The 18,838-nt window shown below is 41.8% G+C and overlaps 1 protein-coding gene and 1 pseudogene across 1 annotated transcript in view; one reads left to right on the top strand and one right to left on the bottom strand.

Moving 5' to 3' along the window:
• Window positions 1-18,838, top strand: part of CWF19L1 (CWF19-like 1, cell cycle control (S. pombe)) — a 42,826-nt gene that overhangs the window by 22,585 nt on the left and 1,403 nt on the right. Inside the window, exons 6-12 of the mRNA XM_011977526.1 lie at window positions 2,068-2,166; window positions 5,487-5,627; window positions 6,547-6,658; window positions 8,383-8,462; window positions 14,024-14,233; window positions 15,298-15,417; window positions 16,488-16,585. Of these exons, the coding sequence (XP_011832916.1) occupies window positions 2,068-2,166; window positions 5,487-5,627; window positions 6,547-6,658; window positions 8,383-8,462; window positions 14,024-14,233; window positions 15,298-15,417; window positions 16,488-16,585 (860 nt within the window). The remainder of the gene's footprint in view (window positions 1-2,067; window positions 2,167-5,486; window positions 5,628-6,546; window positions 6,659-8,382; window positions 8,463-14,023; window positions 14,234-15,297; window positions 15,418-16,487; window positions 16,586-18,838) is intronic.
• Window positions 3,283-4,332, bottom strand: LOC105537827 (annotated as a pseudogene).

Here is an 18,838-nt window from a genome sequence, read left to right as displayed (position 1 = left end):
AAATTTTTTTGTAGAGACAGTCTCACTGTGTTGCCTACGGTGGTCTCAAACTCCTGGGCTCAAGCAGTCCTTTTGTCTCAGCCTCCCAAAGTGCTGGGATTACAGGCATGAGCCACTGCGCCCAGCCAAGAAAGTATTTTTTTTTCTTTTTTTTATTTAGCACTCAGAGGTGGAGTTTTAATTTTTTTAATTTTTGTGGGTACATAGTAGGTATATAGAGGTCAAGTTAATTCTTTAAAAAAGAATATATTGCCAAGAAAACCAGTGTTTTACAAGTGAGCGAGTTAAGTAAAAGCTCAGAATTATCTTCACTGATAAAGGGCATGGATTATCTTTAAAATAACTTATTTCCCTTCTTTTTTTACAAAAGTAATATACACTTGTTGCCAGTTAAAAAAATGTAAGTGAGCAAGAAGAGAATACCCCCCTTACCATAATCCCACAGCCTAATGCAGAATCATAGGTGATACAGCTTTTTCTGTTAAATCTCCATATATGCATTCCAGAAAAATGTCTTGTTCTCTAAAAATATACTGCAAAAACAGAAGTTTTGGGAACAAGCCACTCAAAACGTACACAGTTCTTAAGAATCTGAATACAGTTTTTCATAGAACATATGAAAATGGCCAATAGGGCTGGGTGCAGTGGCTCACGCCTGTAATCCCGGCACTTTGGGAGGCCAAGGCAGGCAGATCATGAGGTCAGGAGATCGAGACCGTCCTGGCTAACACAGTGAAACCCTGTCTTTACTAAAAATACAAAAAATTAGCTGGGCATGGTGGCGGGCGCGTGTAGTCCCAGCTACTCGGGAGGCTGAGGCAGGAGAATGGCGTGAACCCGGGAGGCGGAGCTTGCAGTGAGCAGAGATTGCGCCACTGCACTCCAGTCTGGGCAACAGAGAGGGACTCCGTGTCAAAGAAAAAAAAAAGGCCAATACACATATAAAAAGAAGCTCGTATCATTAGCCATTATGGTAATGCAAATCAAAAGCACAATGATATACCACTTAATACCCACTAGGAAGGCTGTAGTCAAAAAGGCAAATACATAATAACAAGTGTTGGCAAGGTTGTGGAGGAATTGGAACCCTCACACATTGCTGGTGAGAGTGTAAAATGGTGCAGCTGCTTTGGAAAACTGTTTAGCAGTTCTTGAGAGGTTAAACATAAGAGTCAGCAGCATGGTAATGGCAATTTTATTCCTGTCCCAAGATAAGGGAAAACATATGTCCACACAAAAACTTGTACACAAATGATCATAATAGCATTATTCATAATAACTCAAAAGTGCAAACAACCCAAATGTCCATCACCTGATGAATGGGTAAATTAAAAGTGGTAAATATATGATGAAATGTTATTTGGCAAGGAAAAGCAATGAAGTACTGATATGTGCTACAACATGGTTGAACCTGGAAACTTCATGTGAAGTGAATGAAGCCAGACACAAAGGACTACACATTTTTTTTTTTGAGACAAGATCTCATTCTGTATCCCAGGCTAGAGTGCTGAGGTACGATCATGGCTCACTGCAGCCTCAACCTTGTGGGCTCAAGTGATTCTCCTAACTTAGCCTCCTGAGTAGCTGGGACTATAGTTATGCACCACCATACCCAGTTAATTAAAAAATTTTTTTGTAGAGACAGTCTCACTGTGTTGCCTACGGTGGTCTCAAACTCCTGGGCTCAAGCAGTCCTTTTGTCTCAGCCTCCCAAAGTGCTTGGCCTATTTTATTTTAGCTCTTTATTACACAAAAGAAGAGGCAATAGTAAAATGAACCCTCATATGCCCATCACTTAGCTTGAACTATTGTCAACATTTTACTAATTTTACAACTCTTTTAAAGCCAGAAGTTGGAGTTTTGATGGTTTCTGAAGACATAATCTCATCTCTTCCTAAAACAGCCTTGTGAGGTAGGGATCGTTGCCCTATTAGACGGATAGATAGTAACTTATCTGAAATCATTTGACTTGTGATGAACTGAGGACCTCTGCTCTTTTTATGGCCCCATGGAGTCCACATATTTTGTCATTGCAAATCAAAAGTAAAATTGTAATATTTTGTCTCTCAAATATGTTCTAGAAACCATGTCGTTCTACAGGAAAATGCACAGCATGCCACCCGGTTTATAGCTCTGGCAAATGTTGGAAATCCAGAAAAGAAAAAGGTAAAGATTCACCTATTTGGTGGAAAGTTGATACTCACGGTCTGCCTGACAAATGTATCTCTTGCCCAGTTTAGCATTCAGATCTTCTTTCCTCCCTCACTGCAAGGTCCCAGCAGCTTCAGAGACTCCTTGTAAAGATACGGTAATGAAAGGTCAAGTCTCTTTGGGTCTTTTTGTAGGAGAGTTTAAAGAAGGGTTTGGGAAAATAGGCCCAGAGAAATAAAGGCAAAATATCAAATGAACAGTGTTCCTTTACTTTCACATCTATGTGGTTGTCTTTGTGGGTATTTGTGAATTTGCCCTCAGATGCTTGCTTACTTCTTTTAGCAACTTCATTTAGCTGAAATAAAAAAACCCCAAAGAGCTGGGCATGGTGGCCCATGCCTGTAATCCCAGCACTTTGGGAGGCTGAGGTGGGCGGATCACTTGAGGCCAGGAGTTTGAGACCAGCCTGGCCAACATGGTGAAGCCCCATCTCTATAACAAATAAAAAAATTAGCCAGGTATGGTGGGGGGCACCTGTAATCCCAGCTCCTCAGGAGGCTGAGGCAGGAGAATTGCTTGAATGTGGGAGGTGGAGACTGCAGTGAGCTGAGATCGGGCCACTGCACTCCAGCCTGGGTGACAAAGTGAGACTCTGTCTCAGGAAACAAAAAAGCAAAAAAGCCAGAGGACTTACCTAAGCCTTCCTTAGGGCTAAGATTTCCTGAGGGATATCTTAGTGATACCTGGAATCTATCTTTGTACTGGAAAACAGTGCAGTTGATGAAAGAGAATATACCAGAAAAGTAGATTGTTTTTCTCACTTCTCTGAGAGCATTTCTGATTTCCCAGGGCCAAAACTGACCTATTATGGATTGAGACAGCTAAAATAAGAACAGTTAGTGAAGTGGGAAAATAGGCAGATAAAGAGTCTGAAGATTATTCCACTATCACATGCCATAGACAAAGCATACAAAAGATAAGCAAATCGATATATTTTTTTCATAATATTTTAAGCTTTTTTTTGGGGGAGGGGGCGCGGATCTGAAGTGATTTTACCTTTATTTCCTTCACTTTAGGCCAATCATGAAATTTCACAGTGATTTCTAGGGTGGGGACAGAAGGAAGACTGTGTTAAGAATCATCAGGGCTGTGGCCCAGTTGGCCCGCGGAAGTGCAGGCAGGGTGGCCCCTCAGGGGCAGCTGGAGGAGCATGGACTGCCCCGCTGGAGGGGAGGTGATGTTCCCAGAGTATGAGAGCTGGTATGTGATGTCCTCTGTAGCTTCCAGCTTGCGCAGCTCGATCAGGCTGTTCCCTGTGGTGGCCAGTAAGTTGGCGATCAGCTTGGCTGCCTTGGAATCGCCCTCAGCAGAGATGATGGCTGCCTTTTTCTGCTGCTCAGCCTTTTCTACCACAAATCTGGCGCTCTCTGCTTCCTGCTGAGCCACCTGTTTGGCTTCCACTGCTTCTGTGAACTCCTTCCCGAAGGTCAGATGTGTCAAGGACTTGTCATCCAGGATGAGCCCAAAGGTGGCTGCTCACTCCATAAGGTCATTGCTCATCTGCCTGGAGACCAGCTCTCTTTAGGTGATTAGTTCTCCAGCATCAAAGTGAGCCATCACTGACTTGAGGATCTCGGTAGTGATGGACAGCAGCACACGCTCATCATAATCCTCTTCAGTGCTGGTCAAGATGCGAGGAAGCTGGCTAGTGACAGGCCCCCATGTGCACCGTGATGTCATTCTGCATATCTTTGCTGTCAGTGATGACTGGCACATTACATGGTCAAGAACGGCAGTCAAAGATAATTGGTTTCTGTACGCATGGAATGAGAAAGTGAATCCCTTCCCCTACCACAATATTCTGTATTCCACAGAATTGGTCAAAGATGACAGCTCTTTGCCCAGCATCCATGTCATATAGGGCAGAGTTCACCACGTCTCCTGCAACAGCTAAGTCCAGGCCAAACTTGCTGATGGACTCATAACACTTTGGCAGCTATGTTTTCTTCTGCTGGACCCTCTCATACCTGCTTCCATTTTGACCTCCACATAAATTTCCCAGCCTATTTTCAGCTTTTTTGCCCAATTCTTAGCAAGTTTAGATTTGTAATTTTTCTTTTAATTGCCCTTTCAAACTGAATAACACTTAGTATTTTCAGTCTGTTTTATTCTCAGGGACATGTTAGCCTCAGCCATAAGCAACTTATACTTTAGTCAAAAGGTGTGCACATTATAAAATTTGGCAAGGATTATTAAATTCATCTAAAAATTTTGTTCCAATGTGTACCCCTACCCCAGCGGTGTGTTTTGTTTTGTTTTGTTTTTCTCTCTCCATATTTCTCACTGGATCATATCAAAGTTTCTTTCTTTTTTTTTTTTTTTTTTTAAGATGGAGTCTCTGTCTGTTGCCCAGGCTGGAATGTAGTGGCATGATCTCGGCTCACTGCAACCTCCGCCTCTCATGTTCAAGTGATTCTCCTGCCTCAGCCTCCTGAGTAGCTGGGACTATAGACACATGCTACCACACCTGGCTAATCTTTTGTATTTTTAGTAGAGATGGGATTTCTCCATGTTGGTCAGGCTGGTCTCTATCTTCTGACCTTAGGTGATCCGCCCGCCTCTGCCTCCCAAAGTGCTGGGATTAGAGGCATGAGCCACCACCCCCGGCCCTCATCAAAGTTTTATTAAAGTTTTTGCCAATGTGATAAATGATATATAATTGTTACTTAGTTCCTTTTCCCTAATCAGTAGTAAGTTTAAACATCTATATCTTATCTAAAGTTTTCAATATCTGTGGCATTAGTGCAAGATTCCAGATATTTATATGAATATTTACTTCTTTGCTGCTAGTCTCTTAAGAAAATTTTATTAGCATATATAGCAGAATTTGTATAATATCAAGAGAGAGAAACCCCAAGTTCATTTGTAATTTTCTTTAGGAAAAATGAATGGCAGTGCCACAATTCTGTAGACAAAGTACACAAAGATAAGGGACTCAGAGGCAGAAGCAGTTTGTCTTCAAGTGTTATAGAGCAAGTCCCTCTGGGGGACAGTTGTCACTATTCCGTTATTCGAGTGAGAACTCCTGGTTTGTGAGGGCTGGGGCTTTGATTTGTTGTTCATTTCTTTGTCAGCCCTTGGTGAGCCCCTGCAGAGGCCACTGAATTGGCATTTGATTTACTGTTTATTCTCTGAGCTATGGATGGGCTGGTTGCTGTTCTTTTAATTTTACTTAGTTTCACATGTTTTCCCTGAAATCTTCACAGTAAAATAGGTTGATTACAGTTGGGTAAATAGTATATCCCCTAATGTCGTTATGTTCTTTTTCTCTAAAGTATCTTTATGCATTCAGTATTGTTCCCATGAAGCTAATGGATGCAGCAGAACTGGTAAAACAGCCTCCGGATGTCACTGAAAACCCTTACAGAAAATCTGGGCAGGAAGCATCCATAGGAAAGCAAATTCCTGCCCCTGCGGTATGTTCTGATTGAGGGCTGGCATTTTCTGGGCAGGGTTGCCCATTACATGTGTTCTTTTCCTGGTTATAGTTTAGTACATAAGACAAGTTTAATCCTTAGAATCTAGATCTTTTTTTTTCCCCCTTGGGAAATCATGATGATGTTTAGAAAATCTTAGTCGATTTTAACTAAACTTAGTGTTTTTTATTGTAGTTTGGGGTTAACAGTTTCATAGACTAGGTCTTTCTTTGTCCAAACTGGATTCATACGTTTGGGGTTACAGTTTTATTTGTAAAGTCTTTGTCTAAAGTTGATTATCGGTTCTTAGCTCTTTAGGCAAGGCCCTAGCAGTTTCGTAGCAATGTAATTTGTGATTTTATGATGATTGCCAGTAGGAGCCAGTAGGAAAATAAGATTCACTCTGAAGAAATTTTCTTAAGAGCAGAGTTTTCTCAAATTAATTTTTTCCCCACTAAAGCAAGGAAGGTCAAGTTCTCTTACTAGCATGCACGGTCTGCTTTCTCAGACTTTTCTTTCTTTCCGAGCAACCTTCTCATCTCTCAATCAAGGCTGAATTAGGCTTATTTGACCTGTGAAATTGTATGACTACACTATGTCCCTGTTGAGAGAAAAAGGAAGAGTGAATTTGGGTGGGTTCATATTGTTCTGTTTTAGGCAAGAATTACTTTATAACTTGCATTTTAACTTGTTTTTCCAAAGAGATGAATTTGGCAGTAGTTTGGGTAAGCATTGATGTGTGACTGAGAGTTCAGGCATCAGAATTGGGAAGATATTTTGCTTCCTTAGAGTATGCAGAAAGGACTGAGAAGAAAGAAAGATATGGCATGGCAGGAATGTTCCCTTGTATGTGAGTGGTTGGCTACTTATCTAAAGGTTGGTTGAATAATATTTAATCTTCTGCATTTGGCCATTCCAGGAAGAATCAGCCTGTCAGTTTTTCTTTGATTTAAATGAAAAGCAGGGAAGGAAGCGTTCATCCACAGGTAGAGATAGCAAATCTCCTCACCCAAAGCAGCCTCGCAAACCTCGTAAGTACCTTTATTCCAGAGGTCTCCTCTGTGAACAGTAACTGTTATTTTGGCTTTTGTTTGGAAAGCAGCATTGCTAAGAGAGCCTCTTCTGGCAGGGGAGAATTGTGCAATGAGTCATTAGGACCAACAATAAAAATAAAATATAAACATGGCCTTGGCTGGGTGTGGTAACTGCACCATCTTACATTCCCACCAGCAGTGTGTGAAGGTTTCTGCTTTTCCACATCCCTGTCAACATTTGTTATAGCAATAGCCAGTTTTACAAGATAGGTCTCTCTTTTCCTCTCTCATAAATAGGTATGGTTCTCCAAGGGTGATGCTTTTATATACTTCTTGGACTCTCTGTATTTTTAGCCCATCTACTTGAGAGAGATGAGTTCCTTTTGCTAATTACCATTTAAAGTGATTTACTTTGTCCTGAAAAGGCAGTCTTCTGTTGCTTATATACCCATATTGGGATACAAATGTTGATATTCTTGGCCAGGTGCGGTGGCTCACGCCTGTAATCCCAGCACTTTGGGAGGCTGAGCCAGGCAGATGACAAGTTCAGAATTTCGAGACCAGCCTGGCCAACATGGTGGAACTCCTTCTCTACTAAAAATACAAAAATTAGCCAGGTGTGGTGGCATGCGCCTGTAGTCCCAGCTACTTGGGAGGCTGAAGTGGGAGAATTGCTTGAACCCGGGAGGTGGAGGTTGCAGTGAGCCAAGACCATGCCATTGTACTGCAGCCTGGGTAACAGAGTGAGACTCCATCTCAAAAAAAAAAAAAAAAAAAATTGATATTCTTTTTATAGCTTCAGATTCAGAAACTAGAGCTATATGAATTTTTATCTAGATTTATGTAATGCCGGAAACTGATTCACACTAAGTGTAATCCCAGCACTTTGATAGGCCAAACAGCTGGATCACTTGAGGCCAGGAGTTTGAGACCAGCCTGGCCAACATGGTGAAACCCTGTCTGTACTAAAAATACAAAAATTTAGCAGGGCGTGGTGGCACCCACCTGCAGTCCCGGCTCCTCGGGAGGCTGAGGCAGGAGAATCGCTTGAACCCAGGAGGTGGAGATTGCAGTGAGCCAAGATCACACCACTGCACTCCAGCCTGGGTGACAGAGCAAGGCCCTGTCTTAAAAAAATAAAATAAGACTGGCCTGACTTTTAGGCTGTTCTGAGGCGCTTCCTGCAAGAACTATGGGAAAAGCATCTTTCCTTTATGTCTGTAGAACATGATGAGGTAAAGAGCCTCCAAAACCAATATAGATTCATAAAAGAATGATCAAACTCGGAGGAAGGACTTTAAAGGTGTTTCATTGAGATTCTCTTTCTTCGTCTTTTTGTTTCATGGAAGAAGCTGACCTTAGGAGGGTAAATTTTCCAGGGTCATCGCTAATGGCGTAGTTGGGGCTATAATTAGGGCTCCTGACACCCTGTTCAGTGTTCTTTTGTTGTAGCCTGTTGCCAGTTATGTGCTACTTTAGTCAGTGTGTGATTTTGCACTTGTGGGTTACCTACCTGTGGATTGGTTACAAATTCTAATGGAAGTTTAATTTCATTGAAAATGTTCATAGGGGGTCATAGTGAGGAACACAGGCTCAGCCCATTGTGGCAGTGTTGTATACCAGTCTTTTCAGGATATAAAAATCAGATAAGGCTAAGTTCTGTGGGGTGATTATATGCTGTGCTTGGACCATAGTAACACCCGGCTTTCTTTTACATGAAGCTCAGCCTCCAGGACCCTGCTGGTTTTGCCTTGCTAGCCCTGAAGTGGAAAAGCATTTGGTGGTCAACATCGGCACACATGTGAGTTACTTCCTTGGACCTTTATAGAGAAGGAGGTGCCTATTTGTTTTTTAGTAACTTTATTGAGGCATAATCTACATATAACATTTACCCATGTTTAAGTGTACGATTCAGTGATTTTCATAAGGTTACTGAGTTATGCCACCATCACATAGTATAGTTTTAGAACATTTTTATCATGGCAGTAAGATCTCTTATGCCCATTTACAGTTAATCCCTGTTTCCAACTTTAGCCTCAGGCAGCAAGTAGTCTACTTACTATCTCCATAGTTTGCCTTTTTTGGACATTTCTTATAAATGGAATCATACAACATGTAGTCTTTTGTGTCTAGCTGTTTTTACTTAGCATCGTATTCATGAGGGTCATCCATGTTGCAGCATGTATCAGTATTTCATTCCTTTTTATTGCCAAATCATATTCCAGTGTATAGATATACATTTTGTCTATATCCGTTCATCAATTGATGGACATTTGGGTTGTTTCTACTTTACGGCTATTAGAAATAATGCTCCCATAAAATATCTGCATGCAAGTCTTTGTGTGAGTATATGTTTTTATTTTGGATACACCTAGGAATGGATTTGCTAGGTTATATGGTAAATTTATGTTTAACTTTTTAAGAAACTGCTAAACTGTTTTCCAAAATGACTGCACCATCTTATATTCCCACCAGCAATGTATGAAGGCTTCTGCTTTTCCACATTCCTGCCAACATTTGTTATAGCAATAGCCAGTTTTACAAGATAGGTCTCTCTTTTCCTCTCTCATAAATAGGTATGGTTCTCCAGGGGTGATGCTTTTATATACTTCTTGGACTGTCTGTATTTTTTAGCCCATCTACTTGAGAGTGATGAGTTCCTTTTGCTAATTACCATTTAAAGTGATTTTCTTTGTCCTAAAAAGGCAGTCTTCTGATGCTTATGTACCCGTATTGGGTTAAAAATGTTGATACTCTTTATAGCTTCAGATTCAGAAGCTAGAGCTTTATGAATATATATATATATTTTTTTGAGATGGAGTCTTGCTCTGTTGCCCAGGCTGGAGTGCAATGGCGCGATCTCAGCTCACTGCAGCCTCTGTGTCCCAGGTTCAAGTGATTCTCTTTCTTCGTCTTTATGTTTCACGGAAGAAGCTGACCTTAGGAGGGTAAATTTTCCAGGGTCATCGCTAATGGCATAGTTGGGGCTATAATTAGGGCTCCTGACACCCTGTTCAGTGTTCTTTTGTTGTAGCCTATTGCCAGTTATGTGCTACTTTAGTCAGTGTGTGATTTTGCACTTGCTTCCCAAGTAGCTGGGATTATAGGCACCTACCATCATGCCCGGCCAATTTTTGTATTTTTAGTAGAGACAGGGTTTCACCATGCTGGCCACGCTGGCCTTGAACTCCTGATCTCAGGTGATTTGCCCACCTCAGCTTCCCAAAGTGTTGGGATTACAGGCGTGAGCCGCCACACCCGGCCTATTAATTTTTATCTAGAATTATATAATGCTGGAAACTGATTCACAGTAACTGATCACATCAAAGATAAAATTTCAGTTTTGCTTAGTAGTGGAGGGTGTAGCTTACTAATGACAGGAATACCCATATTCACACTCCTGGTGTGAGTATCTAGGAACCCAAGATGATGATAAGGTTGTTTGGTAAGTATTGAATCAGACTATGAGAACGGGATGGTCTTAAGTATGATTTTATTCAGGTGGTGGAAAGCTTGAATGTGTGTGTCTCATGGGAAAGTCATTCTACTTCACATTTCCCCAGATACTTTTGCTTGTGTAGGGCTGGATTAGATATTAAATAATACCCGTCTTCGACTCTCATTTCCCTGGGGGTTTTCTATAGACCATTGTTCTTTTTCATTCATTTAGAATGAAGAAAGCTTAATTTTTAACACTGTAGTCACTGATGACTGGAACTGGATGTTCCCCAGGATTCCTGAGGAAAATATTTACAAGCTGTTTTTGTTTTGTGACAGTTTTGGGAGGTGGGGCCTAATAAGTGGTGATTAGGTCATGAGGACTCTGCCCTCATGAATGGATTAATGTTATCACAAGAGTGGGTTATCATGAGAGTGGCTTTGTTAAAGTGAGTTCAGGTCCCCTTTTGCTCCTTTACTCTTACCCTTACTTGCCCTTCTGCCATGGGGTGATGCAGCACAAAGGCCATTGCCAGGTGTCAGTGCTATGCACTTGGACTTCCCAGTCTACAGAACCACAAGCCAAATAGATTGCTATTCATATAAATTATAGTCTGTGGTATTCTATTATAGCAACACAAGATGGACTAAGACAATTCCTTAAATGTGTAGTGCTTCTGAAGACAGGTGCTGTCATCTATTTCTCATTGATTTGTTCTACTTTTGGTTTCCGGGATTGATCCTTTCAACTTATCCTAACAATCTGAGGACTCTTTTTTGTGTCTTCCTTCCTATAGACTGACTAGAGTTTCAATTTCATCTTGTACTTTAAGGCGGTTACTCTTCTGCCTGTGTTGTTTCCACCTGCAGTCTCAGTCTTTTACATTTTAAAAAATGTCTTGGCTGGGTGTGGTGGCTCATGCCTATAATCCCAGCACTTTGGGAAGCTGAGGCGGGTAGATCACGAGGTCAGGAGTTCATGACCAACCTGGCCAAGATGGTGAAACCCTGTATCCGGGCGTGGTGGCGGGTGCCTGTAATCCCAGCTACTCAGGAGGCTGAGGCAGAGAATTGCTTGAACCTGGAAGGCGGAGGTTGCAGGCCGAGATGGCACCACGGCACTTCAGCCTGGGGGACAGACCGAGACTCTTGTCAAAAACAAAAAAAAGTCTTAATTAGTGGCACACTCCTATCTCTAGGGGGAGCACTAATGGGGTCAAGGCCTGTGACTCAGCTGAGCCACAAAACCTATTGGATGACATCTTGGGTGGAATAAGAGCAAACTTGAGAAGCTCTAGCTTTTACAGCAGTGCCCTTTTTGGATGATCTCTTTTGCATCTTTTTTCCTTTTTGGATTAGTTTATGCCATTTTTCTCTCCCACACAATTTGTATAGTAAGGCAGGCTTTGAATTGCCTTCTGTTTGGGAAGCTTCTGTAGGTTCAAGATCACACACAGGAGATAAGAGATTTGGAATGTGTGACATAGCTCAGTGCTGCTCTAGGCCTCAGTGAGAAGTGACTTTTCTTTTCCGTTCATCTTTCTGTTGTCCAGGTTATCTAACTCAGGGTGTGGGCCTGGGCAACAATCAAGGAAATCTGTTTTCTTCTCATCTAGGCCTGAAACTAGAGGGGAAAAAGGTCTTGTTTGTGGGCCAACCCAACATCCCAAGTAGGCCACATGAGTATTTCAGCCTCAAGTCTACACTGCCCTTAGGTAGAAACCGCTTACAAACCTGTAATGACCTTTGGGTGTCTGGGGAAGGGTTTGGGATCTCCTCCCTGCAACTTTTCTTTTTGATTGCCTTTTTTTGTTTGTTAAATTTTTTTCCCCGACTTTCTCTTTGCTGTGCCTTCCTCAAAGGTAGTACATAGAATTGTGCTGATGGTCCATAGCCACAGATTAGTTAAAAGGTGGAAGGGCTGCTGGCAGTCTAAAAAATTATTGCAAAATCAATGTATTTTACTTACGGGGAGAACCATTAGTTCAGGTCCTATTTATACATGGTTAGAGATAATTCTAGTATAGAACAGATTAGAAGGCGAGATTTTGAAAGAGAGAGGAGATTAGGCAAGTGTGAAACTTCACAAAAATTGCAAGTACAGGATTAGAGATGGTGCAGAGGAGCTATTTAGTTTAGACATCATTACCTAAAGAATGCGTATCATAATAGAAAAGCTGGTATTTATGGCAGTGACCTTCTGACAAAAAAAGCTAGAAGACTCAGGCTTCTAGAGTAACCTTTTAAACAAATACAATATAAAGTGGTTATTATAAAAATAAAAAAAAAATTTTAGTGCCTATGAGGTTTTCATCAACTTTAGTCATCTGGAAAATTAACTTTGTCAACATGCCCGGTCCTCTCTGCCAAACAAGTCAAGGACAATCATGCTTTAGTATCTTTCCAATACATATCCTGTCATTCTATTGGACTTTCTTATTTAGATGAGAAATTATTCCCTCCTTCAGCCTTAACTTTGAGCCCACCACACTAAGAGTATACTTGGGATAAATTTTTTTTTTTTTTTCCCCCGAGACAGAGTCTTGCTCTGTCATCCAGGCTGGAGTGCAGCGGCACGATCTCGGCTCACTGTAACCTCCGTCTTCCAGGTTCAAGCAATTCACCTGCCTCAGCCTCCCAAGTAGCTGAGATTATAGGCGTGCACCACCATGCCCAGCTAAGTTTTGTATTTTTAGTAGAGATGGGGTTTCACCTTGTTGGCCAGGCTGGTCTTGAACTCCTGACCTCACGATCCACTCGCCTCGGCCTCCCAAAGTGCTGGGATTACAGGCATGAGCCAGTGCGCCCAGTCTGAATAATTGTTTTCTAACGTATCTATGTTTGCCTATACTGCTACTCAATGGGCCCTTCTGTGCTCACTCATGGCATCTTCCCATCAGAGAATATCTGAGTGGTAGAACATTCTTGCATGTTTTGGTTTTTACAGAAATATTTTTAGTTGCCATTAAAGGCTGACATCCATTGTTGGAAACCATTCTTTTCTGCCTCTTTGGATGCATCTGAGTTTGAAGTTTTACTTTCCTTCTACCCCATTAGGTTGTATGTTTGCTTTTGTTTTGTAGAGTTTAGTCAGCAGCTTAAGGCTTAGGAACATTAATACTAAGCATGCCATCTTAGCCTTTTTTGTGAGCCCAAGGAGTATATTTGGGGTGAGGGGTGGGAATTAAAGTTACTGGGGAGGCAGAAAGTGGTCATTTTCTTTTTGAGATGGAGTCTCACTCTGTCACCCAGGCTGGAGTGCAGTGGCACGATCTTGGCTCACTGGAACCTCTGCCTCTTGGGTTCAAGCAGTTCTCCTGTCTCAGCCTCTCGAGTAGCTGGGACTGTAGGCACATGCCATCACAGGCCTGGCTAGTTTTTGTATTTTTAGTTAAAATGAGGTTTCACCATATTGATCATCCTGGTCTGGAACTTCTGACCTCAGGCGGTCCACCTGCCTCGGCCTCTCAGAGTGTTGGGATTACAGGCGTGAGCCACTACCCCAGCCGCAAGTGGTCATTTTGAAATCAGAAGTTGTATCTTTTTGTGGTTGAGGGTGATAAAAACTGAAAAACTGTTTTCAAGTTTGGAGCCTGGGAGGGAAAACGCAGCAATTTGTTCTGGTCTCCCTCAGCTCAGTGTGTTTGAAGCCAAAAGCCTGTTTGTGTGCCTCTCCCAATTCATTTACTCCTAGTTCATTTGCTACTTGTATAGAAATTTCTTATGTCTAATTTGATTCTTCAGCGGATACTTGAGAACATTGTTGCTGCAATCTCTAAAATCAGAGTTTTTAAAGAAAGAATTTTTATTAATAACCTCAAGTACTTCTCCTACATCCTGAGACTCACTCTTTGTATAGGCTTTTCTCCCTGGAGAATCCTACATGCTGTATTGATGTCTCAATTCTGTGTGCTGCTTCTTCAGTGCTACCTCGCCCTGGCCAAAGGAGGCTTATCTGATGACCATGTCCTCATCCTGCCCATTGGACACTACCAGTCAGTGGTGGAGCTTTCAGCAGAGGTGGTAGAAGAGGTGGAGAAGTATAAGGCCACACTGAGACGGTTCTTTAAGAGTCGAGGGAAACGGTGTGTTGTATTTGAGAGAAATTATAAGAGCCATCACCTCCAGCTACAGGTAGGTGATCTGTTCATAGAAATGTGGAAGGGCACTATGGGGACCTTGATATTGGTAAATAAATATTTAAATAGGCCAGGCGAAGTGGCTCACGCATGTAATCCTAGCACTTTGGGAGGCCAAGGTGGTTGGATTGCCTGAGTTCAGGAGTTCGAGACCAGGCTGGGCAACACGGTGAAACCCTGTCTCTACTAAAAATACAAAAAAATTAGCTGGGCATGGTGGTGGGCGCCTGTAATGCCAGCTACTTCGGAGGCTGAGACAGGAGAATCGTTTGAACCTGGGAGGCGGAGGTTGCAGTGAGCCGAGATTGTGCCACTGCACTCCAGCCTGGGTGACAGAATGAGACTCCATCTTAAAAAAAAAAATTTAAATAATGTTTAGCTTTAATATTTAAAGTATTTAATATTTTTATATTAATATTTAAATAACGTTCATTTAAAAAGTTTTTAAAAAGTATCTGGTGGTAACCCAAGAGACTTCACAGGGAAGTGTGTGGTCAGTACATGTAAAGAGCATAGATAGTAAGTTCTTTGTTTAGAAAAGGAATGGGTAGTTGAGGAAGTTCTGAGGAAGTGCCAAAGAAGATGTGCAGCTTGTTGGATAAGAATTTAGAAGAAAGTGAGTATTTTGTGTGGAGGCCCAGCATGAGGGAAAACTTAGTGGTAGGAAATAGTCTCAAAGCCTGCATGGGGCTAGCAGCTCAGAAAATCAGATTGTAGATCATTTGTAGTTGTGGTGGTTTTCTTTTTGGCACATTTGTTAAGTTTTCAAATGGGCCTAACTCTGCCACATATATAATATCGGAGATGGCAAAGGCTTGTGACAGAGATATCTCTCTTAAGCCTTTCCTGCATCAGAGAATGGCTCCCACATGTGGCAGGCTATCTCATAAGTTTAAGTCCTTACAGACTGGCTGACACAGGCTTGTCTGGCCTGAGGAGATTCTGTGCTGAGGGGTGTTTCTCTACCCCTGTGATGGATTTGCTACTTCTCAGAGACCGTGCAGGCACAACTTCTCTGGGACCTGCACAAAGAATTTCTCCTTTCTCCCCAACCCCCAGGTCATTCCTGTCCCAGTCAGCTGCTGTGCTACTGATGACATTAAAGATGCCTTCATTACCCAGGCCCAGGAGCAGCAGATAGAGCTGTTGGAAATCCCAGAGCACTCTGACATCAAGCAGGTGAAACGGGATGGTGATATTCAGGGAAGAGTAAAGATCTGTTTTTTCTGTTGTTGTTTCTTTGTGTTTTTGAGACAGAGTCTCACTCTGTTGCCCAGGTTGGAGTGCAGTGGCACAATCTTGGCTCACTGCAACCTCCACCTTCCAGGTTCAAGTGATTCACCCACCTCAGCCTCCCTAGTTGTTGGGACTACAGGCATGTGCCACCATAACGTGGCTAGTTTTTGTATTTTCAGCAGAGACGGGGTTTCACCATATTGGTCTGGCTGGTCTCGAACTGCTGACCTTGTGACCTGCCCGCCTCGGCCTCCCAAAGTGCTGGTGTTAGAGACATGAGCCACCCATGCCCGGCAAGATCTGGTTTTTGACATGTTGAGCCTAAGGTGCTATCAAGGCATTCCAAAAATGTTATTAAATAGGCAATGGGTCGGGCATGGTGGCTCACACCTGTAATCCAACATTTTGGGAGGCCAAGGCGGGAGGAGCACTTGAAGCCAGGAGTTCAATACCAGCCTGGGCAACAAAGTGAGACACCTTGTCTCTACAAAAAATTAAGAAATAAGCTGTGCATGGTGGCACGTGCCTGTAGTCTTAGCTACTCGGGAGGCTGAGAGTCAGGAGGATCACTTCAGCCTAGGAGTTGGAGGATGCAGTGAGGTATGATTGCACCACTGGACTTCAGCCTGGGCAACATAGCAAAACCCTGTCTCAAAAAAACACACAAAAAACCAAAAGAGGCAGTGGACAATTTGGAACTAGAGTACTGGGTATTGACTAGACTGGAGATGAAGAGGGCATTACTCCAAAGTTTAGTGCTTTCCTGGGAAGAGCAAGAAATTAGAATTTCCTAAGGTAGGAACTTAGAAGGATGGATGCCACTGGGAGGATATTGGTAGTATCTTCCAGTTAGGCTTTGTAAGCCCTAGTTCCACTAAGTGGCTTGGGATCTGTAGCAACATACACATCTTTTTTCTTGTGCATTTAGACTGAATTCTTTGCCTAGAGATAAACAAGGATTATAGATTTTTAAAGCATTATTGGACATCCTCATACAACTCTGTTTATTTTAGATTGCACAGCCAGGAGCAGCATATTTTTATGTTGAACTTGACACAGGAGAAAAGCTTTTCCACAGAATTAAAAAGAATTTTCCTTTGCAGTTTGGAAGGTATGTTTTTCTTCTTTTCAATGTATTTTCACTAGACTTTGTATGAACAAAGTGGTGGGTACATGGGACAATTGATAAAAAGCTAAATTGTAAACAGTCCTTGCCCCAAAGGACCCATGGTCTTAGGGCAGATGTTTACATATATGACAGTAATGTAATGTAGAGTGTGAAGAGTACCATGACAGAGTTTTGGAGAATAATGTGCTGTAGAAATTCAGAAAAGGGACAGCTCATTTCTACTTGGTGAAAACCTTCATGAAAGTGGCAAAGTTAAACCTGAGAGTCATATTTACAGGGCAAAGATTGGGGTGAGGGCATTCTAGCCAGAAGTGCTAGGGAACTTTAATTGAGCACATACTCTGTGCCAAGAACTTTACACATACATGACTCATTTAATCTTCACAGCTCTGTAAGGTAGGTACTGTCATCCCGATTTACCAGTGTGAAGAATGAGGCTCTAGAGTAGTGCCCAGTAGACTTTTCACAACGATGGAAATGCTCAAATACATGCACTGTCCAATACAGTAGTGACTAGCCACTTGTGGCCACTGAGTGCTGAAATGTGGCTAATGTGACTGAGGAACTAAATTTTTGATTTTATTTAAGTAATTAGAATTTAAATTTAAATAGCCATACCTGGCTTATGGTTACCCCACTGGATAGCAGGCTATAGAGAGGTTAGGTAACTTGTCTGTAGTCACACAGTGGTAGGTTCAAATGCAGGCCTGTTGGACCTCAAAACTTAGGTCTTAACCTCAGTATTCTACAGTATGGTAAAGGCCTGGAGGAGGCTTCAGTTCCTTTCCTCGTATCAGGCAAAACATGACTGCAAAACCATAGAGGGAGTAACATAACTTAGGCAAAGATTGAAGATGGAAAGTTGCTGACAAGAAGATACAGTTTGAAGGGGAGTGGAAAGTGTGTAGAAGAGAGTATCTGATGCTGGTGTCTGTGATTTGCAGCTATTTCTTCTCCTCTAGTTAACAATGGGCTTTGAGTGAGCCTTGAACCTGTCTTGGACTAATTCAGAAAGCCTCCAAGAGACTGCCGCTTTAGATAGGTCCAGTAAATGTAGTTGTCTGCATTTTTCAGAAAGATAAATGGGAACAAGTGTGTTACGAGCTTTAGACATCTGACATGATTTTTTGTTGTTGCCTCAGCAACAGATGCAGTTATGAACATTGACAACATAAGCACACGATTGCAGATACACATAGGTGTATAAAGCACACAAAAAGGAGATTCTCTGAATGGTTTTGTGCTTATGATAGTTGTATTTTCAGTATTGAGTAATTATCAAGATACTAATTTATAGTTATATAGCATTTTATAGTTAACAAAATATTTGAAATGGCATTTTTTTCAGCTGTACAAGAAAGGTAGTTCTATTTTCCTTTTACATTTGAAATAGGCTCAAAGTTTGCCTATTGAAAAGAGCGTAGGTTCTTTGACTTTTAGAGCATTCGTGATTTGTTTCTAACTCTTCTATTTATTGTAACTTCAGAGTGGAAAATGAACCACATAAATGTGTAATAGAATTATTTCTAATATATCAAAATAAATAAAAATATAAAGCAATGGCAATTAGAAGGCAGCTTGTGTGTGTGTGTCTGTATGTAGTTATTCCTTAGTCCTAAGAACCAAGATAAGTTGTTTTGTTGATATTGGGCTTATGCTGCTGTTATGTGGGCCTGAGTCCCCTAGAAGGAGAGGCAGAGGAGTTTTAAATCAGAGTGGGTACGACTAGGCTCCTGACTCTGCAAACTCCATGTCTAGTTGAGGTGACAAAACTACAGTTTAAGGCAGGTTGTAATCACAGTTAATATGGTACTTTGTGTTATCTCTGTACCTCACAAAAACCTTGTATGGTGGGTATTCTTATTTGCATTTCATAGGTGAGGAAATTAAGACTCAGAGATGAAATCATGTGTCTGAATCATAGATAGCAAGCGGCAAAGCTGGAAATGGAATCCAGTCTCTGATCTTTCTCACACCAGGGCCTGCCCTTTTTCTACTATGTGGTGTTGCTTCTCTAAGTACCAATAATATAGTTCCGAGTTTTTTAAGAGAGGGAGAAGCAAGTGGGGTTTGAAGGATCAGGAATTAAATAGTACCTGAGCCGGTCATTTAAAATGGGTATGATTTGATCAATAGTATGCCAGAGATGGCACTCAGGGCAGGAGAGCAAAGTCAGATAAATCTGCATACCTTCCTTGGGTGATGTTGAGGAGAACTCAGGCTTTTAGTTTCCAT

Source organism: Mandrillus leucophaeus, unplaced genomic scaffold (assembly GCF_000951045.1).
Source record: "Mandrillus leucophaeus isolate KB7577 unplaced genomic scaffold, Mleu.le_1.0 Scaffold18, whole genome shotgun sequence".
In the NCBI taxonomy this organism is placed as follows: domain Eukaryota; kingdom Metazoa; phylum Chordata; class Mammalia; order Primates; family Cercopithecidae; genus Mandrillus; species Mandrillus leucophaeus.
The sequence above is the reverse complement of the archived record's forward strand: the minus strand, read 5'-3'. Positions and strand labels throughout refer to the sequence as shown.